At 39.2% G+C, this 26,307-nt stretch overlaps 1 protein-coding gene across 2 annotated transcripts in view; it reads left to right on the forward strand.

Annotated features, from left to right (window-relative positions):
• Positions 1-21,193, forward strand: part of LOC101895032 (collagen alpha-1(III) chain) — a 60,647-nt gene extending 39,454 nt beyond the window's left edge. For both annotated transcript variants that reach the window (XM_005183672.4, XM_005183671.4), the window contains exons 3-10: positions 14,780-14,986; positions 15,053-15,097; positions 15,160-16,922; positions 16,990-17,840; positions 17,901-19,809; positions 19,873-19,987; positions 20,057-20,280; positions 20,344-21,193. In XM_005183672.4, coding sequence (XP_005183729.1) covers positions 14,780-14,986; positions 15,053-15,097; positions 15,160-16,922; positions 16,990-17,840; positions 17,901-19,809; positions 19,873-19,987; positions 20,057-20,280; positions 20,344-20,575 — 5,346 coding nt within the window. In that variant the 3' untranslated portion in view covers positions 20,576-21,193. The remainder of the gene's footprint in view (positions 1-14,779; positions 14,987-15,052; positions 15,098-15,159; positions 16,923-16,989; positions 17,841-17,900; positions 19,810-19,872; positions 19,988-20,056; positions 20,281-20,343) is intronic.
• The last annotated feature ends 5,114 nt before the right edge of the window (positions 21,194-26,307 follow it).

A 26,307-nucleotide genomic window follows, 5' to 3' on the forward strand; every position in this document is an offset into this window, starting at 1 on the left:
AACTCTCCGCAGTTGCAGTGGATGAATGCAACGGTTTAGAGACAACAACAACAACAACAATAAAACACGAATAATCTTTACAGAGATACCTACATTTCGCTGACATCGGTACATTTAGCATAGAATCTGTGTTAGTGTGCCTCCCCCCATTACTGTGTGCCATTTTACCGAATAATCATCAGCCGACCGACCATCGGTCATTTAACCACATCAAGTGTTTTGAATAGAGAAATATGAGATATATGTATGTATGTGTGTGTCTGTATGTCTTTCTCACATTCAAGGCATGATGTCACACACGCCCACTTTCATTACCGGCACAATGGACGGACGAACAGATGGATGGCTGCATAGATGGATTACAAACAAGTTGTAAGCTCATCTCTTGTGAGTGCTGGATCAAGTCTAGTTTTGTTCTGGATATCTGAACATGTGTTTATCTGTGTGTGCGCATAGCAGCCATTGTTAAACTTATAGCAACTCACATGTCATCAAATGGATAATAAAACAAAAACCTTCTTTTGTTTATAAAATTTATGCAAAAATGAAAAAAAAGAAGAAAACTTAGTGGACGATGCAAGCATTAGAAACAAACAGCTGTTTGAGACATGTGATCGTAGATTAAGGGGGTAGATTGACCCTTTCAAGATCAGCGACAAACAAAAGGGTAACTTTAATATGTGACGTGTTGAGGAGGGGTGGCGTATGATAAACGAAAATTACTATTGATTATACGTTAGGGTGTACGAATGTATTTTGTAAATAATAATAGAAACAAGTTAAAAAGTATCAGTCGGCCATTGTTCGATAATTTAAACAGATTTTGACTTCTGTTAAGATTATTTAAATTGTTGACCCTCTTTGGAGTAGGTTCCGAAGGAAAGGACCAATTTCGTATCGGAGCTAAATAAAAAAATACACTTTGCGATGTGCCAGGTTTGGACTATATTGCTTACTTGCTTCACTTTTTATAAGATATGCGATAATTTTTACAAAAATCTTAAAATGTGCCTGAGGTGCCAGACATGGTGGTTCGAAATATTCCATTTTCACACTTCATCTAATACAGAGTAAAATATTGGTATGGGCAAAATTACAAGAAAATCGAACATTTATATCCAATTTTATGCGAAATCATGAATTCCATATTCATCTCAGGTTTCTGGTTGAGGGAAATATTTAGATATAACAAGTTGTAAAGAATCCCTGACTGGTTTTGCAATTTATGACAGATAAACGTATTGAAAATTGGGGACCCTTGTGGGTGAGATACCAGAAGGGGTTTCAGACATTTCGCGTTTTATGAGCTTCAAGGATATTCAAAATTCTGAACATTTGTGTGGGAGGTACCAGAAGGAGTGGACCGATATATCCATATCCATATTCACACCAGACCTTGGGTTAATATAAATAATGGGATGTGTGAAATATGAAGAGAATCGGAGGCTTATTTAGGTTTTAATAATATTTTCGGTTATTCAAAAACTGACCCTTTGTGGGGGAGGTACCAGAAGGAATGGTCCGAATTCTACCATCTTGATAACACATCTTGTGCTGCTAGAAATATTGAGATGTACTAAGTCTGAATGGAATCGAATGTTAATTTCGCGTTTTGAGCTTCAAGGATATTCAAAATTCTGACCCTTTGTGTGGGAGGTACCAGAAGGAGTGGAGCGATATATTCCATATTCACACCAGACCTTGGGTTAATACAAATTATGGAATATGTGAAATATGAAGAGATCCAGATTCTTATTTAGGATTTTATGATAGTTTCGGTTATTCAAAACCTTGACCCTTTGTGGGGGAGGTACCAAAAGGAATGGTTCAATATCTACCATCCTTATAACAGATCTTGTGTTGAGGGAAATATTGAGATGTGCCAAATCTGAATGGAATTAAATGTTAATTTCGCGTTTTTTGAGCTTCCTGGATATTCAAAATTTTGACCCTTTGTGGGGGAGGTTCCAGAAGGAGAGGACCGACATATTCCATCTTCACAGCAGATCTTGTGTTAATACAAAAATTAGGATGAGTGAAATATGAATAGATTCGGTTGCTTATTTTGGATTTTATAATAGTTTTGGTTATTCAAAACTTTGACCCTTTGTGGGGGAGGTACCAGAAGAAATGGTCCCATCTCTCTCATCTTCATAACAGGTCTTGTGCTGATAGAAATATGAAGATGTACCAAGTCTGAATAGAATCGGATGTTAATTTCGCGTTTTATGAGCTTCATGGATATTCAGAATTTTGACCCTATGTGGGGAAGGTACCAGAAGGAGTGCATCGATATATCCTATCTTCACAGCAGACCTTTGATTAATAAAAATATTGTAGTGTGTCTAATTTGAAGACAATCGGAATCTTATATCACATTTTATAAGAGTTATAATAATTCAAAATTTTAAACCATTGTGGGGGAGGTACTTGATGGAGTGGACCGATATTGTCCATTTTCACACCTAGACTAGCACTGATGCAAATATTAGGATTTGCAAATTTGAAGCAAAATCGGATTATTCTTATCCTTATCCAGAGAGAGCTCTGTGCAGCAAAATATTTTTTTTCTTAAATTTCGTTCTTTTGTGAGAGAGGTCCCAGAAGGAGTGGAGCAATATTGCCCATATCTTAACTCGATCTAAGTTTGATAATAATATTACGATGTACCAAGTTTGGAGCAAATCGTATACTCCCTTCGAGAGTTATCCAGCCAGCCAGACAGAGACACAGACGGAAAGACGGGCATCGCTAAATCGACTTCAAATCTCCTGAAACGGATTTGGTCCAAAGAGACCTAGGGTCTAGAGTCGCTATTTCAATGAGGCACATTTTGGCTCTATCAAATGATATATACCCTCTCTAGATATAGGGCTGAGGGTATAAACAAAAACTTGGAAATCAATTTTGAGTTTTAAATTTTTCACGCTCGAAGAGCCATTCCTCTTGCCTTTAGGGTAATTTCCCTTTTTTCACAATCGATTTCAAATCAATATTGTGAATCATTATCTCATGCTAGCCATACCTTTCAATTAAAAATTTAATTGTCATTTTTATTTTTTTTTTTTTTTCTTTTTTTTCATTCATTTTTCCATTGATAAGAAAATATGCCCATTTAGCAGTTTTATTTGTTCCTATTATAATTAATTATTTTCCCTTTGTGTTTTTTCTGTTCCTTTTTTGGTTTTGTTTTTACTTCTCTTCTTTTGAAATCACCGGCCGCGCTGTCATTTGACTAGACCGATGACATATTGATTACTTGTAAAACAATTATCGCCTTAAATTGCACCGGATTAAGCAGAAAAGAACCAAAGGTTTAATTTTTTTTATAAATAAATTTATGAATTGAATGAAAATCGATCGATTAAGCATTTTTTTGTTTTTTGTTTTTGCAAAACGCTGAACAAGGCGTGACCAGTGTTTCAAGGCAAAATGGAAATTGCACTCGGCAACGATGCAATTGGGCGCCATTATTGCAATTGAATATAGTCTCTTTAAGATTTTTAATATTAACGGGAATTTCCATCTCTCTCTCCCTCTCTAAGGAGAAATTTAAAGTTTCTCCCATGTTTTTAAAAATCGGAGAGGATTTAAAGGTTATGTCATATTTTTACATATCGAAGCAATTGGGCGCCATTATTTTGATTATTTATTGTTTTATTTAATTTAATTTTTTTCTGTTTAGATGGGGACATTTGTGAGAAATTTCCCTCTCTCTTGCACTTGAGGAGGGGATCTGTTTTATTTTAACAAATCGTCCTTGTCAGCCACTGGGTGAACTCACTGTTAGGAAAATCAATTCGCTGAATTATTTTAGGCAAAATATAAATTGCACTCGGTGACGGAGCAATTGGGCGCCATTATTGCAATTAAAAACACTCTGTTTTAGGTTTTAAATATTAAGTGGAATTTCCAGCTCTCTCTCTCTCTCTCCATCTCTCTGAGAAGAGATTTAAAGGTTCTGTCATATTTTTTACAAATCGGAGAAATTGGGCGCCATTATTGCGATTTTTATTTATTTAATTTAAATAAAAAAATCTGCTATATTTTTTACATTTTTTTTAATTTTATTGAATGAAAGCAAAAAATGGTGGAAATAGCATCAAATTTTAGAATAAGCTTAGATTTGTTCGAATTGGTCACCTTTGGCACGAATTCTGGCCTTCAAACGGCCAATGAAACCGTCACACGTTGCCCGAATGTTGCTCTGCAGTATTTTGGCCCATTCCCGGCGAGGCGCTTGTTTGAGGTGATCGACACTTTGGTATTTTTTAGTGCCAACCTTGCTTTCCAAAATACTCCAGACACAATAGTCCGACGGATTGGTATCCGGAGATTTTGGTAGCCATTGTTTGCGTGTCCAAGACTTTAATACACCCTCCAGAATATTTTCGCGATAATATTCGGCATTTATTCTGATGCCACGGGCTGTTATGGTGGCCCTCACCATCACCATGGCCGGCGCTTGAGTTCTGGTGGCCAACCGAAGGTGCATATTTTCAGCTGACCTCTTTGGCAAGCGCCGATTACATAATCATTATGTTTGTTTACAAACTGCTTGACAACGACTGTTTTCTCATCGGAGGAAACCAAATACGGCAGTTCACCACTTTCGGCCAAGCGAAGCAACTCTTTAGCTCTTTGGAGACTATTTTCTTTCTGTAGCGGTGTAAGTTCTTGCACTTTTTGGAATTTCAATGGCTTTACACCGAGCTCATTTTTCAATATTTGCCGAATGGAATATTGCGATATGTTCAGCTCACGAGGCATTTTTCGGACACTGCGACGCGGGTTTCGATCAAGTCGCTTCTTTACATTACGAACGATTTCTGCTGATGTTGCTATTTTTTCCATCCACTTCCTAGACGTCGGGCTACGATACCAGTATCACGGTAACGAGCGATGGTACGAGACACAAAAGATTAATTCAGATTTAAATGCTGGAGTGCTCTAACGATAGCCACTTGTGGTTTTCCAGCCAAATATAAAGAAATCACACTATCACGCTTGAATTCCATCACGAAAAACTTTTTTTCTGGAAAATTCTCACCAAAATGCTTTTGTACGCTTGTAAACAATATAATGAGCTGTCACCGGAATAATTTTAACAGCTGTCGGACTAGTGGTTTAGAAATGACAGCAGTCTGAAGTTGGTTGCAGTTTTTTTCATCTCAATCTGTATTCTCTGTTTAACTTTTGAATGTTGAGAGAAATTCCTCCCTCTCTCTCTCTCTCCCACTCACTCTGAGAAGTGCATCTGTTATATTTTAACAAATCATCCTTGTCACTCGCTAGGTGAACTCGTTGCTTCGAAATTCAACTCGCAGTGAATCATTTTAAGTGCGTGTGTATTTTTTCGTTTTCTTTTATTTTATTATTATTATTATTATTTTTTTTTTTTTTTTTTTTTTTTTTTTGTAAAAACCTGCCGAAGCCAATTCTAATTTGTTCCAAACATAAATATACCCCCAAAACTGGAACATAAACATTTTTATTGGCCAAGCATATGTAATAAATGGTTAAGAGTATTGTAAAAAAAATATTTAACAGCCTCTAATGCATTTACGGTTTTGTGCGTGCGTGAGTGTGTGTGTGAATGGGTGTCCATTTGTGTTTACATTTGAAAACTCTGGCAAACAAAGTTTTGTTCAAATTTACTGTTTATTTGTACTAAATTTAACATCTGCAAAATGTTGGCCGAAAATATGCATACAATTATTTTGAGTTAATGTTTAAATTATAGCTAGAACTAAATGCACAATTTAAGAAAATATATGTTTTGAGGTCTGGAAATGGAAAATATGAGTTTCTGAACTGCAATTAAAGAATGGAAATTTGGAAAATAGTAATAGTCTGAATCTATGTGAATAAGTCCTACAAGAATGTTCTTAAAATCAAACATCCTCAGTTGGCCGTTAAAAAACCTTCTCATCATCGGTTTTTTTAATCAAAACTTTTAAAATTACGCAAACTCTAATCAGTTCTGGAGAAAGTTGGACTAAAATAATTACTTTTAGCAAACTTTTCCTCTGGAAGATCTCAATTCAACTTGCTTTTTACACCCTCCACCATACATAGCATGGAGGGTATATTAAGTTCGTCATTCCGTTTGTAACTCATCGAAATAATAATTTCAGACCCAACATAGTATATTTATTCTTGATCAGCGTAAAATTCTAAGACGATTTTACCCTGTCCGTCCGTCGGTCCGTCTGCCTGTCTGTTGTAATCACACCAAAACGTCAGTCACAACGAATTAAGGTAGGAAGCTAAAATTCGTACAGATCAGTCTTTTTGTCTGCAGGCGAAGATGGGCTATATCGGTCCAAGATATCGTATAGGCCCCGATATTCAGTATCCCCCGATATTCGGTATTTTGAAGATTGTAGCCAATTTTTTCAGTAAAATAGTCTGAAAATCCACAAAAGGAGTTCCTTCTGAGTACTTTACACCCTTGGAAGATTATTGTCTATATATAGGTCCACGGTATCGTATATCAGTCATAAAACGCCCCCCCCCCCCCTTTAATCGGTATTTTGATGATTTTAGCTGAATTTTTCAATGAAATTATCTAAAAATCCACACTAGAAGTTCTTCCCAAGCACTTTACGCCCTGGAAAAGACATTTCTATACAGGTCTATGATTTCGTATATCCCACATATAAGGGTACCGCCCTATATTCGGTATTTTGATGATTAAAGGACATTATTCATCGGAATTGTTTCAAATTTCGTATTTAGAGTTCGTAATGGAAAGTACAGCCTATGACAAGAAATTGCCTACGCAGGCCCACGTCTTCGTATAGCCCCCATACAACCGTACCCCCGATATTCGGTATTTTGACGATTTTGGCAATATTATTCACCGAAATTGTTTGAAATTTGCATTTCGTAATGGAATCACAGGCTATAGTGACAGAAAATTTTTTATGCAGGTCCAGGTCTTCGAGCAGGCCCCATATATCAGTACCTCCCAATATTCGGTATTTTGACGATTTAAGGTAACAATATTCAGCGAAATTTTTTTGAAAATTCGTATTTCGAGTTCGTAATGGATACTACAGTCTATGACAGAAAATTGTCTATGCATGTCCAGGTCATCGTATAGGCCTCATATATCAGTACCTCCCTATATTCGGTATTTTGATGACTTTAGGTACAATATTCACCGAATTTGTTTGAAATTTCGTATTTGAGGTTCTTAATAGGTACTATAGCCTGTGACAGAAAATTGTGTATGGAGATCCAAGTCTTCGTATAGGCCCCATATATCAATACCTACCTATATTCGGTATTTGATGATTTTAGCAACATTATTCACCGAAACTGTTTGAAATTTGGTATTTGAAGTTCGCAATAGATACTACAGCCTGTCACAAAAAATTGTCTATACATATCCAGGTCTTCGTATAGCCTCCATACAACGGTACCTTCCAATATTCGGTATTTTAATGATTTTTAGCTACATTATTCACCGAAATTGTGTGAAATTTGGTATTTGAAGTTCGTAATGGATACTACAGCCTGTGACAGAAAATAGTCTATGCAGGTCCAGGTCTTCGTATAGGCCCCATACATCGGTACCTCCCTATATTCGGTATTTTGATGATATTTAGCTACACTATTCACCGAAATTATGTGAAATTTGGTATTTGAAGTTCGTAATGGATACTACAGCCTGTGACAGAAAATTGTTTATGCAGGTCCAGGTCTTCGTACAGTCCCCATATATCAGTACCTCCCGATATTCGGTATTTTAATGACTTTAGCAACATTATTCACCAAAACTATTTGAAATTTGGTATTTGAAGTTCGCAATGGAGGTCCAGGTCTTCCTACAGGTCCATTATGTCAGTACCTCCATATTTTCGGTATTTTGACGATGTTACGTACAATATTCACTGAAATTGTTTGAAATTTCGTATTTCAGGTTCCTAATAGGTACTACAGCCTATACTATTGCATTTTCAGGACCAAGTCTTCGTAAAGCCTAAAGTATTTTGATGATTTTAGTAACATTATTCACCGTAGTTGTTTCAAATTTGCAGGTCCGGGTCTTCATATAGGTCCCATATATCAGTTCCTCTTTATATTCGGTAAATTTTTTTTTAAATTTTAACAGAATTTTTAACAGATTTTTTTAGTTCAAAGTTCGGACCAGCCGAATTTTCTGCGTTTTTACTTGTTCTAAAGAAAATTTGTATTGTATTTACTATATTCGGTATTTTTAAGATTTTAACTGAATTTTTAACGGATTTTTTTTTAAATTTTCTGAATTCGTTCTAAATATTGGAGGGTATTCAAATTCGACCCAGGAAACTTACTGTTCTAATAAAACTTTCTATGGCAAAAAATCAGAAAAATAGGAATTTGTTTCTAATTTTTTTTATTTTTTCCTTTCTTTTTGTGATTTTCTCGGCGAATTAAATCATGCAATAATTTTCAATCAAAACTTATTAAAATCTCTCACTTAATGTGCGATTAGCAAAAGTAAAACATTTTAATTTGCCTCCTATTAACAGAGGAATACAAAATAATTTAGTTGTTGTTGTTGCCATAACCATTTTGTTCCTGGTTGGCCATTGGATGATAATATTCGAAATAATCGCAACAGCATCATCAGCATCTTTAGCCGCTCATCACACACGAGAATGGCTATGGCGATGACGATAATGTTATTTATATCGTGTGTATAACTTTTTACATGATTCCAGCTTAGAACTTACAACAACAGCAAAAAATGAGAATATTATTTGTTGTTATTGTTTTTGCAAGTTATTATATGTGGCCTACAATTAATGTCAATATCAACGGCGAAATGCATAACATAACACACACCGACAAACATTTGAATGCCATGGAAATAGGTTTGGATTTTGCTTTCGGTTAAATTAGAAAATTGCTAAAGCTTATGACAACAACACCAACAACAAAAATGCAAAACAAAAGAGAAATGTATGCAACAAATTTAGTGTAATGAAAACGTAGCTACAGTGATTCCAGACCAATGGCCACTTACTGACTTTCAGAGATAAAAATCAATTCAGCAAAATTTTTCAATTGAAAATATGGAAATCATCTAATTTTTTTTATAGAAAAAATAGATTTTCTATAAAAAAATATAATTTCGAAAATGTTTCAGATATAGAGCAATTATTTTTCTGGAAAAAATTCTATTAAAGTGTTGCATTAGGCGAACATTTTACCGGGTCTCCGGACCAATCTATATTGTGGCCTACCACAAGGGGTAAGCTGATATCAATCATGTTCACACCATATTTTGACCCGTTGTGTTGGGATGTGTGGAATTTTAGGAGAGTCGGATGCTTTTTCACATTTTATGAGAGATATAACTATTAAAAATTTCGACCCGTTGTGGGGGGAGGTACCAAAGGGGTGTGTTCCGATATATTCCATCTTCATATCATATCTTGTTTTAGTAAAAATTAGATATGTGTGAAGTTTTGCGAAGAATGGGACGCTTGTTTCGCATTTTTAGGGCATTCTGTTATTAACAATTTTATCTCTCTGTGGGGGGAGGTACCAGAAACAGTGCGCCGAAAAATCCCTTCTTCACAGCAGATCTTGTGTTAGTAGAAATATTGGGACGTACGGAATTTTAAGAGAGTCGGATGCTTATTTCGGATTTTATGCTCGTTTTGGTTATTCAAAATTTAGACCCGTTGTGGGGGAGGTACCAGAAGGTATGGTCCGATCTCTACCATCTTTATAAAGGATCTTGTGTTGATGGAAAAAATGTGATGTACCAAGTTTGAATGGAATCGGATGTGAATTTCGCGTTTTATGAGCTTCATGGATATTCAGAATTTTGTCCCTTCGTGGGGGAGGTACCAGAAGCAGTGTGCCGATATAGCCCATCTTTACAGCAGATCTTGTGTTAGTATAAATAATGATATATGCGAAATATGAAGAGAACCGGATGCTTATTTCGGATTTTATGCTCATTTTCGTTATTCAAAATTTTGACCCGTTGTGGGGGAGGTACCAGAAGGTGTGGTCCGATCGCTACCATTTTTATAATGGATCTTGTGTTGATGGAAATATTGAGATGTACCAAGTCTGAATGGAATCAGATATTAACTATGCGTTCTATGAGCTTCATGGATATTCCAAATTTTGATCCCTTTGTGGGGGAGTTACCAGAAGCAGTATGCCAATATATCCCATCTTTACATCAGACCTGGGGTTAATAAAAATATTGCGATGTGAGTAATTTGAAGACAATCGGACTCTTACATCACATATTATAAGAGTTATAATTATTCAAAAATGTTGACCCTTTGTGGTTGAGGTACTTGATGGAGTGGACCGATATTGTCCATTTTCACACTTGACCTAGCACTGACGCAAATATTAGGATTTGCTAAGTTGGAGCAAAATAAAATTATCCCTTCTCCTTCCGTGCAGTAAAATATTTATATTTTTTTTTTTTGAAAATTTCGAAATTTTGTGGGGGAGTTACCAAATGGAGTGGACCAAAGTCGTTCTAAGTTTGACAAAAATATTACGATGTACCAAGTTTGGGCCAAATCGGATACTCCCTTCGAGAGTTATCGTGCTCACCACCCAGACAGGCGGAAGGACATCACTAGATCGTCTCCAAAAGTCCTGAAATGGAGTTGGTCCAAAGAGACATAGGGTCTAAAGCCGTTATTTCAAAAAAAAAACTGATGATGTCAGAAATATGCGAGAATGACTCCCATTGTCCGGAATTCGCTATTTCGATGAGGCACGTTTGGGCCATATCAAATGATAAATACCCCCTGTAGCCATATGGCTGAGGGTATAAAAAGCTTTGCTGAATTGATATTTTCAATAAAAGTCAGTAAGTGGGCTTTGTTCTGGTCAGACCAGGAATTTTTAATTGAAGTCCTTCCTTTCGTATTTAGCCTTTCGTATTTAGTTTTTTTAGACAAACAAAAAATGACCGCCACATGGCGCCAATTCAAAAAAAACACACCCACACAAACACAAATACACATTTTCCCTGTTTCGCATAATAAAAAATAATTTCGAAAATAATGCAAAAAACATACATAAATCAACAATACAGAAAAAAATGTACGAAAATTTATGAACATTTAAAGAAAAAAATAAAAAACACAAAATTTTGCCAACAATGTAATCTAATGCAGTTCCAGAAGCATGCTATATGATAAGCATTGGAACACACGACTCAAACACACACACACTTACACTTTTTTCTCCAACACATACAAAGCCTCCTCCTGAACTTATGCTCACGGTACCGGGTGATCATAAGCATCAGATTGCATTTCCAATACCGCTTTATAACAAAATGCAACACCATTGCCATCACCATCTTCCCTCTCCCCAACTAAGGCAAACGGAAATACTGCAATTAAAGCAGAAATTTTAGTATTTGCTAATTTTGTGTTGAGTTTTTTTTTTTTCTTCGCCAAAATAAGATTTGATTTCAGAGGATTTTTAGAGAAAAAAACTATAGAAACAAAGCTGAGAGTACAGTGAAACCAGTTTTTAGATGGTCCTAAACTTTTTGGTAGCAATAATTTTTCAAAGAGTAATTTTTTGAAAAAAAAAAATTCGGTTTCAAAATTCCGACTAATTGTGGTTCTTATGGTTTGAGAGGGATCACATCATTCTATAGACTAATCTAAATAACTGTATTTTCGATGACGCATATTTTGTCTCTTAGGGCGAAATCAGTGAACTCAGAACACTGGGAGTCGATCTCTGCATATTCGTTCACCTCTTTGCTTGGCTGCTCAGGAGTTATAGAAGGGGGTGTCCTATTTCGTCAAAATTTAGCACAATTTAATATTTTTTTAAAAAGTGGGCCAAATCCGTATTTCCCCCCACAAGTCTTCAAAAAATTAAAAAGAAATCTAGGTTTTTGAAAATTCGTACCAAAAGGCTACGTAAAGTACTAAAATGTACTAAAAATTTAATACTCTGTATTGTTCAAAGGAATTGAGCTAGAACTCTGAAATTTTGAATGAGAGTCACTGATGGAGTGCAGGATAGATGTACCAAAAGGTTTTTCTTGGAAATTCGAAACTTAAGGTTACGAAAAGTCCTAAACTAGTACTAAACTCCTAAAATGGTACCATTTAGCATTTTGAAATAGATAGAGCTAAAAACCCCAAATTTTGTATGAGGATCAAGTTTGAAAGTACGTTTGAAGGTGGTTTTGGAAATGAGTACTAAGTTTGGGAACAATACTAAATGGTACAAAGTTTGGTACAATTCCGATATGGTTGAACAGAAAAAGCTGGAATTTGAAAATTTTGTATTGGGGTCCATGTTGGTGGGTTTTGGGAGATGTGTACTACAAATGCACGAATAGTACTAAACAGTACTATATCTGGTACTATTTGGAACAGAGTCTAAAATCTGTAATTTGATGTAAGCCTCGCTGTTCTTGTGTAGCCTGGGCATATACCTCCTCCATATGTGTACTATAATTGTACGAAAATGTGTACTATAATTGTACGAAAAGTACTAAATATTACTATATTTGGTACAATTTGGTATTGGCTCAATAGATAGTATTTCAAATCTGAAATTCGGTATTGGGATCGTTTTTGATGTGTAGCCTGGACATTTGGAGGTGGTTTCGAAAATGTGTACTATAATTGTACGAAAAGTACTGCATGGTACTATATTTGGTATTGGATGAATGGATAAAACTGAAATCCTTAAAATTTGATATTGAGGACTCTGTTGGTATTTGGGATTGAGATATTGATGTGGTTTTAGAAACGTGTACTAAGTGTGCGAATCGTACCAAATGGTACTAAATTTAGAATAGTTTGGTTTGGACTGAACGGATGAAGCTGGAATTTTGAAATGTTGTTAGTGTTAGGTTTGTGATAAAGAGATTTTTGACAATGTCTACTATAATTGTACGAGAAGTCCTAAATAGTACTATATTTGGAACAATTTGGTACAGGGTGCTTGAAATCTGATTGTGCTTGAAATCTGAAATTTGGTGTTAGGGTCGTTGTTTATGTGTAGCCTGGACATATGATGGTGGTTTCGGAAATGTGTACTACAATTATACGAGAAGTACTAAATGGTACTATATTTGGTATTGGGTGAAGGAATAGAGATAAAAATTTTGAAATTTGACATTTAGGTAATAGATGGTATCTGGCTTGTGATTTAACGGTGATTTGGAAATGCGTCCTATATTTCTACGAAAAGTATTAAATCGTACTAAATTTGATATTGGCTGAAGGAATAGAGCTGGAATCCTCAAATTTGATATTGAGGTCTCTGTTGGTGTTTGGGATTGAGATATGTTGGTGGTTTTTGGAAAAGCGTCCAATATTTGTACAAAAAGTACCAAAATAGTACTAAATTTGGTGTTGGGTGAATGAATAGAGCTAAAATCCTGAAATGTGATATTTAGATTACCGATGGTATCTATGCTTGAGATTTAGCGGTGGTTTCGAAATTCATTCATTATTTATACGAAAAGTACCAAATGGTACTAAACTTGGTATTTGGTGAAGAGATAGACCTAAAATCCTGAAATTTAACATTGAAGTCTGTGTCGGTATTTGGGATTGAGAGATGAAGGTGATTTTGGATATTCGTACTCTTATTGACGAAAAGTACCAAAATAGTACTATATTTGTACGAATAGTACTAAATTTGGTATTTGGTGAAGGGAACCCTCAAATTTGTTATTGAGATCGCTGTTGGTTTCTGAAGTTGAAGTTGAGTATGATGGTGATTTTTGAGAACGTGTGCTATAATTGTACTAAATGGTACTAAATTTGGTAATGGCTGAAAGGATAGAGCTGGAATCCTCAAATTTGATATTAAGGTCTCTGTTGGTATCTGGAATTATAATGTGAAGTTTGTTTTTAAAAATGAGTACTAAAAATATACACAAAAGTACTATTAAGTACAAAAAGTACTACAAGTACTAATGTACTGTTGGTGTCTAGATAAATTTTTATCCGAGTTGGTTATTTGAAAGGCGTGGGAAAGGAGTGGTTCGATATTTTCCCTTTTGTACCTGGCCCAACACTGATATCAACATTAGGACCCCTCGTTGCGGAATTAAGATCAACACTTTTAGTCCATGTTAGCCATTTTCGAACTCATTCGAAGTTTTAACATTCGACAATCTCCACAATTTGAACCAAATCTTATTGCCCCACCCTCCAGGATTTATAGGATAAATGGACTCCAAACGTCCTGAAATGGGACCTATCGAAACCCCTTTTATTTCGATGAACTACAACAATTCTTGAAAAATTCCTTTCAAACATCAGACATGTTCGTCGTGCTATCAGCATTGACTTCAGTTGTTGTCGAATCAGACAAATGAAACGATTGTTTGGCGGAATGGACACAATAAACAGACGACCTTACTTCTTACAGACATATAACCATACATGTGTATGTATATCTGTCCGCATAAAAAATCGACACTTCCTTTCGTCCTCCTCCGTCACAAATCATTCGAAAAAAACAATACAACATTTCAAAGACACTCTCTTGAGAGGCGGACTCACAAAGACCATCCTAAACTGAAACAACCGAAGTTTTTGTTTCTGTGGTCTGTGAGGTCCAATAAATCATTGGAAAATATGCCAGAGGGGGGTTTGCTTTTTTATTGATTTTAATTGAAATGCATTGCCGCCACAAATTCCTTTTACTTTCCGATGTCACGATGAGTCAGAACTCCATGATTTTATTGCTTTATTTGTTTTTTGGATATTTACTTACCACCCTCTCTCTCCCTCCAATTTTATTGCAGGAACAACAACAGCAACCCGATAGAAACTGCGGCGGTTTGGCTTGCGATTGCAAAGGTTTGAAGGGACGTCCCGGTGATATCGGTCTGCCCGGTTTCCAGGGCTATGAAGGTCCAGCCGGTGATATGGGTCCACCTGGACCTCCCGGTCGTCCCGGTGAATGGGGTGATGCTGGCGAGTACGGTGAACAAGGTGAAAAGGGTCATCGTGTAAGTAAAACTGAATTTCATCGAAGGACCACAAAATAATAATTTATTCCAATCTCTTTGCCATAGGGTGATGCTGGTGAACCTGGTCTACCTGGCGCTCCTGGTGTTCGTGTAAGTTTGGCAACACATCTTTTTTATTTGGATTGTTTTTGAATCGTGTTTCTCTCCCTCAGGGTCCTCCCGGCGAAGATGGTCCACATGGTCCACGCGGTATTGATGGCTGTGCCGGCAAACCCGGTAAACATGGTGACAACGGTGCTCCCGGTAGACACGGTCCTCGCGGTGATGTCGGCAAACCCGGCCCTCCAGGTCCCCAAGGTGATGCCGGCGAGGGTGGCATCAATTCGAAAGGTACCAAGGGTAGCCGCGGTGATCGTGGCCCCGATGGCTATGACGGCCAGACTGGTTTCCCCGGCATGAAAGGTTACAAGGGTGACATTGGTTTCCCTGGCGCTGATGGTCCCAAGGGTGAAATGGGTCCCAAGGGTTTCAAGGGTGAAATGGCCGAAGATGCTAACATCATTTTGCAGCTGCAAGGAGAACAAGGTGAAAAGGGTGAACCGGGTGAGGCCGAAGAATTCCCATTCGAGCCAAATGGCAACATTCCCAAAGGCTATGCCGGTGATGTGGGCGAACGCGGTGACCAAGGCAGAAAAGGTGAACAGGGTGAAAAGGGTGACATGGGTCGTGATGGTTTCCCCGGCGCTCGTGGTGATTCCGGCGAACCCGGTGAACGTGGTAAACCTGGTAAGCCCGGTGAGACGGGTTTCCCTGGCGCCAAAGGTGTAAAGGGTGCTCCCGGCTACAATGGCAGAGATGGCGAAGACGGTCTTAAGGGTGAGATGGGTGATGATGGCTACGATGGTATTCCCGGTGTTCAGGGTTATGCCGGCCCTCCTGGTATTTACGATCCCAATTTGGATGAATCGCTGCCCGGTCCCATTGGCCCTCAGGGTGATATTGGTCCTCCCGGTGATCCAGGTCTCCCCGGTATTCCCGGCAAACAAGGTCGTCTCGGTCCCCGTGGTAATACCGGTCCACCCGGTGATCCCGGTCTACCCGGTATGCCTGGTCGTCGCGGTATCAGCATTAAGGGTGATGAAGGTGATTACGGATTTATGGGACCTGCTGGTCCCATGGGTAACCCCGGTCGTCCTGGTCCCGTTGGCCGTCCCGGTGCACGTGGTGCTGATGGTCGCAATGTAGTTGGTCCCAAAGGTTATGCTGGTCAACCGGGTATGCCTGGTTTGCCTGGACATCGTGGTGATCGTGGTGAAATTGGTTTCTCCGGTGAAAAAGGTTTGCCCGGTCTGGGTGTTAACATTGTTGGTCCACCTGGCGCCCACGGTCCCCCTGGTGTTCGTGGTCCTCCTGGTATTGACGGTCAGCCTGGTTATCGTGGCCTTACCGGTGACAAGGGTGTTCGCGGTGATGATTGTGGCATTTGCCCGGCCGGACCCAAAGGCATGCGCGGTATTCGTGGTGATGATGGTTTCCCTGGTGTCCATGGCGTTACTGGTCCCCATGGCTTGCCTGGCGAGCGTGGACCCAAGGGCCAACAAGGAAAACCTGGTTTCATGGGCTTCAAAGGTCAACCCGGTCCCGATGGTATTCCCGGTGAAAGTGGCAGACCCGGTATGCCTGGTCCTCCAGGTAAAGTTATGAGAGTTGGCTCTTTGACGAAGGCCGAAAAGGGTGACATGGGTGATATGGGCGAACGTGGAGTACAGGGTCTAACTGGTGATCGTGGTCTTAACGGTGCTCACGGTTTACATGGCCAGAAAGGTGAAAGAGGCATACGCGGTGATTTCGGTGAGCCCGGCAGGCCTGGACGAGATGGTGCCCCTGGCAAGCCAGGTAAAGATGGTCGACCTGGTCGTGATGCCAACACTCCCAAGTTGTATTTGATTGGAGAAAAGGGTTACGATGGTCGCAAGTGAGTAGCCGCCTCGACATAGTTTGGGTGGGCCTTGCTAATGGCTATGTCTTTTTTGTATTTGCAGGGGTGTAGCCGGTGAGCCTGGTGATATGGGTCCCAAGGGTGAAAAGGGTCAACCCCATCCCGGTGAAATATTCGACAACAGAGGCGAACCTGGTGATGTTGGTGAGCCAGGTCCACGTGGTCCCCAAGGTCCAAAAGGCGAACGCGGTACCAATGGCGATAACGGCGAACGCGGTGACATTGGTCTGCCTGGTATTGTTATTCAAGGTCCCATGGGTGCCAAGGGCTATCCTGGCGTTACCGGTGAAGTGGGTCTCCACGGTGCTCATGGTATGGAGGGTTTGGATGGTGCTCCTGGTATCGATGGCGTGGCTGGTGTTAAAGGTGTTCGTGGTGATCCTGGTCCATACATTCTACCTGGCGAGATGGGTCCTGACGGTCCAGAGGGTCCCAAGGGTATGTATGGTGATATGGGCTTCAGAGGTAGGCCCGGAGTCACTGGCAGACCCGGTGTGAAGGGTGTACGCGGTGAAAAGGGCGACATTGGTCCCTATGGTCTACAGGGCTTGCCTGGCAACAAGGGTGTCATTGGTGATACATTGGTCGGCTTCCAAGGTGCTGCTGGTGAACCAGGTATCAATGGCCGTATTGCCCCACATGGTCGCAAGGGTCAAAAGGGTGAAACCGGTGTTCCCGGTGTCCAGGGTGTACAAGGTGCCAAGGGTGATATTGGATTCCCCGGCAGACGTGGTCCTCATGGTGACAGAGGTTTCCAGGGCATTCCCGGTGTCATTGGTATGCAAGGTTTGGTTGGCATTCCTGGTGAGCAAGGTGAACGCGGTGAGTTGGGAGAAGATGGTCGTCACGGAGATATGGGTCAAAGAGGTTCCATTGGCTCGATGGGTCCCAAAGGTATGTTGTTGTAATTTTCTCCGAAAATTGTGGGTTATGAAAATGTTGATTTGGTTTCAGGTCAAATGGGTGATGTTGGTCCCTATGGACGCAGAGGCAATGATGGTATCCCCGGCCGCAAGGGTGTCGAGGGTGATCGCGGTTATCCTGGTCGTGTTGGTGCTAAAGGTTTTGCCTCGCGCAGTGGCATCAAGGGCGAATATGGTGAGCCAGGTCAACGTGGACCTCGTGGTTACGATGGTATGCCCGGTGAAAAGGGTGTTCAAGGTGCTCCCGGTGATGAGGCCTATGGCCAAGATGGCCCAATGGGCAGAAAGGGTGAAACTGGTGCACCCGGCGTGGATGGCATCAATGGCTTGGATGGTCTCAAGGGTATGCGCGGTGACTATGGTATAATGGGTCTGATTGGTGCAATTGGTGATCGCGGCGACAAGGGCCAACCCGGCTATCCTGGAAGACCCGGCCTGCCAGGCATTGATGGAGCTGTGGGTCCCATGGGTGAAATGGGTTATCAAGGCCAAGTTGGTGAACGCGGTGACGAAGGTTATGCTGGCTATGTGGGACAAATTGGTGATCGCGGTGATGCTGGTGAGCCAGGTGCCTTTGGTCCCAAAGGTGAACAGGGTGATGAAGGTTTCCCTGGTCGTCCCGGTGTTTTGTTGGCTGGCTATGCGCAAAGAGGTGACAAGGGTCAACCTGGTCTCAGAGGCCAACAGGGTCCCATGGGTGAGACGGGTATGGAAGGTGCCCCAGGTTATCCCGGCCGCAAGGGTGAACGTGGCGACTTTGGCTTTGCTGGAGCCCCAGGTGCCGATGGCTATCCAGGTGTGGATGGTGAACGAGGCGACAAGGGCTATCCCGGTCCTCCTGGTATGACTCCCGACTATGCTGAGCCCGGTGATGAAGGTGATGTGGGTTATGATGGTTTGCCCGGCCGTCCCGGACGTGTTGGTCCCAAGGGTGCCCCTGGTGATATGGGTGATTATGGCTTCAATGGCATCAAGGGTGAAATGGGCATGAGCATCATGGGTCCCAAGGGTATGCAAGGTGATATTGGTTATCCTGGCCCACCTGGCCACAATGGTTTGCACGGCATGGTTGGTTTCAAGGGCGAGCGTGGTGATGTTGGTCCCCAGGGCATGCGTGGTGAACCCGGATATGTTATTCATGGTATGCGCGGTGATCGTGGTGATGCTGGTCCGCCCGGTGCTCGTGGTCCCCAAGGTTTGAAGGGTGAAATGGGTATGCATGGCCGACCTGGTCGCACCGGTCCCATGGGCGCACGTGGTCCCCGCGGTCCAACTGGTGATGCCGGTTTCGATGGCAGAAATGGTTTGGATGGCTTGCCCGGTCCTCGTGGTGAGCCCGGTGTAACATTTCCCTTCCATATGGCACGTAAGGGAGAACGTGGTGAGCCTGGTATTGATGGCTTCAAGGGTGAAATGGGCGATGTGGGCGCAGAAGGTGAAGTTGGCTTCCAAGGTGCTTATGGCTTGAAGGGTTACCAGGGTGAACGTGGTTTGACCGGTCAAATGGGTTTGGATGGTCCAAAGGGTGAACGCGGTATGCAAGGTCCACCAGGTTTGGCTGGCTTTACTGGCTTGGCCGGTGCCAAGGGTCCCGAGGGTGATCCCGCCCCACCACCACCACGTCCAAAGAGTCGCGGTTTCATTTTCGCCCGCCATTCTCAGTCTGTGCTGATTCCTGAATGTCCCGCCAACACCAATCTAATGTGGGTGGGTTATTCGCTGGCCGGTAATATTGCCAATTCACGTGCCGTTGCTCAAGACTTGGGCCGTTCCGGTTCGTGTTTGCAACGTTTCAGCACCATGCCGTATATGACATGTGACGGCAGTGTCTGTAATTATGGCCAGACCAACGATGACAGTATGTGGCTGGCCACGGATGAGCCAATGAATTTCGCCATGGTTCCCATCCAGGCTAATGTTATTCAGAAATACATTTCACGGTGAGTAGAGGAATCGAGGAGGTGGCGTGGATGTTCCTAATTTTTGTTTTGTTCCTTTTCCAGTTGTGCTGTCTGCGAAACTACCACCAAGGTAATTGCTTTGCACAGTCAAAGCATGAGCATTCCCGACTGTCCCAATGGCTGGGAGGAAATGTGGACTGGCTACAGTTACTTCATGGTAAGTTAAATTTTGGTCGGGGCTTGAAAGATGATTTTATTTTCTTATGGAATTTTTTAACTTCTCTAGACAACTACCGATAACACCGGCGGTATGGGTCAAAATCTTGTCTCACCCGGCTCTTGCTTGGAGGAATTCCGTGCCCAACCCATTATTGAGTGTCACGGTCAGGGCAATTGCAATTTGTACAATCCTGTCACTTCATTCTGGTTGGCCGTGATCGAAGAGCACGAACAATGGCAGATGCCAGTACAAAGAACATTGAAGAAGGATCAGACCAGTAAGATCAGCAGGTATGTGTTTTTGCGATTTTTTTTCAACTCTGAACATGATTACTAATGCCCCTAACTTTCCAGATGTTCTGTGTGTCGTCGTCGCAATGATTCATTTGTCACACGTCTCGAGCGAGTCGATACCTCGGCCCGTGAATTGAGACGCGGCTATGAGCAGGTGGTGCCAGCTCCACAGCAACACCAGCCCACATATCAACGCCGGCCAAATACCAACTATCACAGACGAACTGGACAAAACTGGCCAGGCCGCAACTACCGTAGTCGTTATCCCAGAGCCGATACCACAGCTCCTTAGATACTAGACTAAACAAAAAACAAAAACGAAATCTATTTTTTTTTAATTTTTTATGTTGTCTAAATACTATTACACTTACTATGTTTCCTTAACACTTAAGTAGCCATAAATTAACGCAACAAACCTAAGAATACCCAGTCCCAGTTTTAAACCGACCATTATTGAAAGTAGATGTCTGTATCTGAAGAAGAAAAGGAATTTAAAAATACAACCACAATTCTGCCATTAATTTGTAAAAGAACAGAGAAATACGTGCCATTATTATTTTTTAAAAAACATTGCAAAAAAACTAAATAATAAAATATTATAAAATTAAATAAAATAATGCAAATTTGTAAATGGAACTCCTCCTTGACAGCATTCCCAAGCCAAATACCTATCTTTCCTTGGGCTGTTATTCAAATAATGTACACTGCCTTTGCATTCAATTTCCAATATCTTTCAGCGATTCTGAATAACTTGAGCCATTGTAACAAAATTGTTTATCAACTAGCGTCTAGCTTAAGCTATAAAATATTTTTGAAATATTTTATACCTACATTGTATTTTTTTCCAAATGCAAAAAAAACACAATCAAATATGCTAATAAAAATAAAAATGTAATTAAAATCAAAATAAGATTTCGAATTTCTACCTTTTTTATATACCCCCCACACCTTCAAAAAATAATTTTGAAGGATAACGAAGCTCCTATATTGACTGTTGTCTCTTTCCACGTTATGTTGTCATGATGTGATAACAAGGTCTCTCTCTCTCTGTATTTGTTTGTCCTTGTTTTGTTTATATACTCCCAATATGATCGCTTATTTTTTACGGGTTGCCCTGCTAAATATGTACAGGGTGAGATGAAAAAACCAAAACTAACATCAGACTGCTGTCGTTTCTAAGCCACTCATCCGACAGCTGTTAAAATTATCCCAGTGACAGCTCATTATATTGTTTACAAGCGTACAAAAACATTTTGGTGAGAATTTTCCAGGAAAAAAACTGATTCGTGATGGAATTCAAGCGTGATAGTGTGATTTCTTTATATTTGGCTGGAAAACCAGAAGTGGCTGTCAGAGCACTCCAGCATTTAAATGTGTGAATAAATCTTTGGTGTCTTGTAGCATCGCTCGTGTCTCGTACCATCGCCCGACGTCAAGGAAATGGACAGAAGAAAACAGCAACATTAGCCGAAATGGTCCGAAAAGTAAAAAAACGACTTGATCGAAACCCGTGTCGCAGTGGCCGAAAAATGGCTCGTGAGCTGAACATATCGCAATATTCCATTCGGCAAACATTGAAAAATGAACTCGGGGAAAAGCCATTAAAATTCCAATAAGTGCAAGAACTTACACCGCAACGGAAAGAAAATAGACTCAAAAGAGCTAAAGAGTAATTTCGCTTGGCCGAAAGTAGTGAACTGTCGAATTCAATTTTCGCCGTCTCAGATGAGAAAACATTCGTTATCCAGCAATTTGTCCGCTCGCATTAATCGATCGTGACATCAGAATAAATGCCGAATATTATCACGAAAATATTCAGGAGGGTGTATTAAAGCCTTGGGCACGCAAACATTTTGGCCGCAGACCTTGGACATTCCAACAGGACTCAGCGCGCACTATCGCACTCAGCACGCGCCACACAAGAATGGTTACAAAATGAGGTTCCTCGCTTCATTTCCAGCGCACAATGACCACCAAAATCTCCGGATACCAATCCGTTGGACTATTGTGTCTGGAGAATTTCGGTAACAAGTATGGCACTAAAAAATACCAAAGTGTCGATCACCTCATGCAAGCACTTCCCCGGGAATGGGCCAAAATACAGCAGCGCAATATTCGGCCGCGTGTGACAGTTTCATTGACCGTTTGAAGACCATAATTCGTGGCAAAGGTAACCAATTCGAACAAATCTAAACTTATTATAACTTTTGATGCTATTTCCGACATTTTTGCTTTCATTCAATAAAATTTAAGAAAAAAATGTAAAAATTACGGCGTTTGACTTTGTTGCAGTTTTATCATCTCACCCTGTATAGGTATAATAATTAAATATTGAACAATAATTTGGAATTAATAGGAGGTCGTGTATTTAACTTAGTTATTTTGCATATGCTTTAAAACTCGACATGAGGAAACAAATATTTTTTTGAAGTATAGTACAATAAAATAAAGGTTATTTTAATTTCTTGGTTTAGTTATCGGAGATCGTTGTGACGTTGTCGTGAGTGCTTTTTAACAATTTAAAAAATAATCAAATAATTAAAGTAGTTATAAAAGTTAAAACCATATAAAAAAGTTAGGAGTATAAAATATAAAAAACAAAATATACTCTCATAACGGTTTTGCATCGACACCCAAAAATGGAGCCTTTGTGCCAAAAAGGACTTTCATTGATAAAAAAATTGCAATTTTGATTCCCCTTAAAAAGAATCACTGCCCGTCACCGTGTAATCGATAACTTACTGCCACCACCATTTGCAATTTAGTTATCGCTGCTCTTTGTTCGTTGTGGTCGTGATCGCGTTCGTCGTCAGTGTTTTAAGCAATTTATTTAAAGTATAACGTGTTTAAAGTTCTAAAAACTATTGGAAACAGTAAATAAACATTAGCGAAAGTGGGGGAAAATGAATTTTGATACGAAAAGTTGTTGAAAAACATAAAAAATTGTGTAAAAATATTCTTGTTTTCGGCTAACGGTTTCATTGGATTTCATAGTTGGTGGATATATCGATTGGCGCAGTCAGCCGGCGCTCGCACGCCGTTAATGTTCGATGGTTCAACATTGGTATGTGAAAAAAAGGGGCTCCAACGGAAAAGCAACAAAGAGGAAATAAAAATAAACGAATATTTTATAGTGGTGTGTGTATGTGTTTGTGATTTAAAGCAAATAAAATAAATAAATAACAAAATCAGATGAGGTCTTGTATTGAGTTCTGAAGTGTTAAAAGAGCAAATATTAGTTTTTAATAAAAGATGTCCCATAAACTTAAAATTGTCTCGAAAACTATTAACTTTAATGCAATTAGTATCCTGGTCTTAAATGTGTTTAAATAAATAAATAATTAATGTAGTTATAAAAATTAAAACCATATGAAAAAAGTTAGGAGTAAAAAAATATAAAAAACAAAATATACCCTCATAACGGTTTGCATCGACACCCAAAAATGGAGCCTTTATGCCAGCAAAGTATTTTCATTGATAAAAAATGTGCCATTTTTGTTTCCCTTAAAAAGAATCGCTGTCCGTCATTAAAATGCAACACCGTGTAATCGATAACTTACTGCCATCACCATTTGCAATTTAGTTATTGCTGCTCTTTTTTCGTTGCGGTCGTGATCGCGTTCGTCGTCAGTGTTTTTAGCAATTTATTTAAAATATAACCTGTTTAAAGTTCTAAAACATATTGGAAAATGTAAATAAACATTAGCGAAAGTGGGGGAAATGAATTTTGCTAAGAAAAGTTTTTGAAAAACTTAAAGAAATGGTGTAAAAACATTCGACTAACGGTTTCATAGTTGGTGGGTATTTCGATTGCCGCAGTCAGCTGGCACTCGCACGTCGTTAATGTTCGAAGGTTCAACATTGAAATGTGAGAAAAAAGGGCGCCAACGGAAAAGCAACAAACAGGAAAAATCGAAAAATATTTAGTGGTATGTGTATTTGTGGTTTAAAGCAAATAAAGTACATTTAATAACAAAATCTGATAAGGTTTTGTATTAAGTTCTGAAGTGTTACAAGAGCAAAAATTAGTTTTTAATAAAAGATGTCCCATACATTTTAAAATGTCTCGAAAATTATTAACTTTAAGGCAATTAATATCCTGCTCTTAAATGTGTTTAAATAAACAAATAATTAACGGAGTTATAAAAATTAAAACAAGTTAAAAAAGTAAAAAATAGTAGAGTAAAAAATAGAGTAAAAAATATAAAAAACAAAATGTACTCTCATAACGGTTTTGCATAGACACCCAAAAATGGATTTGATTTCCCTTAAAAAGAATCGCTGTCAGTCATTAAAATGCAACACCGTGTAATCGATAACTTACTGCCATAACCATTTGCAATTTAGTTATCGCTTCTCTTTGTTCGTTGTGGTCGTGATCGTGTTCGTCGTGAGTGTTTTCGGTAGTTTATTTAAAATAGAACGTTTTATGTTCTAAAAATTGTTGCAAAGTATAAATTAATATTACTGAAAGTGTGGACAATTGTATTTTGCTACGAAAAGTTGTTAAAAACCTTAGAAAATTTGATGTGAAAAATATTCTTATTCTCGTCTAACGGTTTCGTGAGAACTCGAAAGAGGTGTTGTTTTGTATTGCCGCCGTAAGACGATGCTCACACGCCGTTTATGCACGCACATTCAACTTTGATATGTGAGAAAAAAGTGCGCCAACGGAAATGTCAATTCCATTGTTCCCCTTGCAAAGGAAACCTGTACAACAACAAACAAGAAATCATATTCCGTTTCCGTACCCATAGTGAAGATAATACAAAGAAAAGAAACAGTCATATAAATGACTGAGAATTGGTCTCTTTTCCAATAAAAAAATACGTTGGCTTCAAGCGATAAAAGTAAACTGTTTACAATTAAAAAACTATACGAAAGATTATTTTGTTAATCATAATGTGTTTAGAAAAAAATTAAAAAATATATAAATTAAAAAATTGCATTCATATAAAATTAACAATGAAAGTGTTTTCAAATAAGAAATTTTCCTTTAAAAATAGAAAATTACAATTTGTCGGATTCCAATTGGAGTTTCGCAGTGAATATTGTTTCGAGTTAAATTAAAGTTTCAAAGTCGTTTGTCGGATTCTAATTGATTTTCGCGGTGAATATTGGTTCGGGTTTGTCGGGTTTAAATTCAAGTTTCGAAAAAAATTAATTTGTATCGGGAAATGCGTCGCATGATCTAATTTTTAGTGTTTATCTGGTTTATTTGGAACATTTGGTTATATTGGAAAAGCTCTTTGATAAAAATATAAAATTTTAATGTCATTCATAACCGCAGCGGAAATGCAAAAAAAGCGACTTAAAATGTGCGTACTTTTGAAATAGCGGTGTAAAATTATTCAAATAATTTTTTTTTTATATTTTGTAAATTAATTTTGGTTTGTAATATCGTTAAAAATGTCGATATTTGCTGAAACGGAATCATTACGGCAGAGTTTTTTTTAAACAAATTGGAGAGAATAATTCTGGAAGCATTTGGGAAAATAAATGGGTAAGTCCTTTGTTCTACACTTTCGATTCCTTTCATTGTCAAATAATATTCGATTTTTATACCCTCAGTCATATGGCTTCAGAGGGTATATATCATTTGATACGGCCAAAACGTGCCACATCGAAATAACGGTTTAAGACCCAAGGTCTCCTCGGACCAAATCCGTTTCAGGACATTTGGAGTCGATCTAGCGATGTCCCTCCGTCTGTCTGGCTGGCTGGTGCGAACGATAACTGTCAAAGGGAGTATCCGATTTGAGCCAAAGTTGGTACATCGTAATATTATTATCAAAAAGATAGGATAATCCGATTTTTCTCCAACTTTGCAAATCCTAATATTTACATCAATGCTAGGTCAGGTGCGAAAATGGACAGTGTAAATGCACTCCATTAAGTACCTCCCCCAAAAAGGGTCAAAACTTTGAATAATTACAAATGTTATGTAACAGTCCGATTGTCTTGAAATTTCACACATCTCAATAATTTTATTTACCCAAGCAAGGTCTGGTGTGAAAATTAAAT

Source organism: Musca domestica, unplaced genomic scaffold (genome assembly GCF_030504385.1).
Source record: "Musca domestica strain aabys unplaced genomic scaffold, Musca_domestica.polishedcontigs.V.1.1 34, whole genome shotgun sequence".
NCBI classification, from domain to species: Eukaryota; Metazoa; Arthropoda; class Insecta; order Diptera; family Muscidae; genus Musca; species Musca domestica.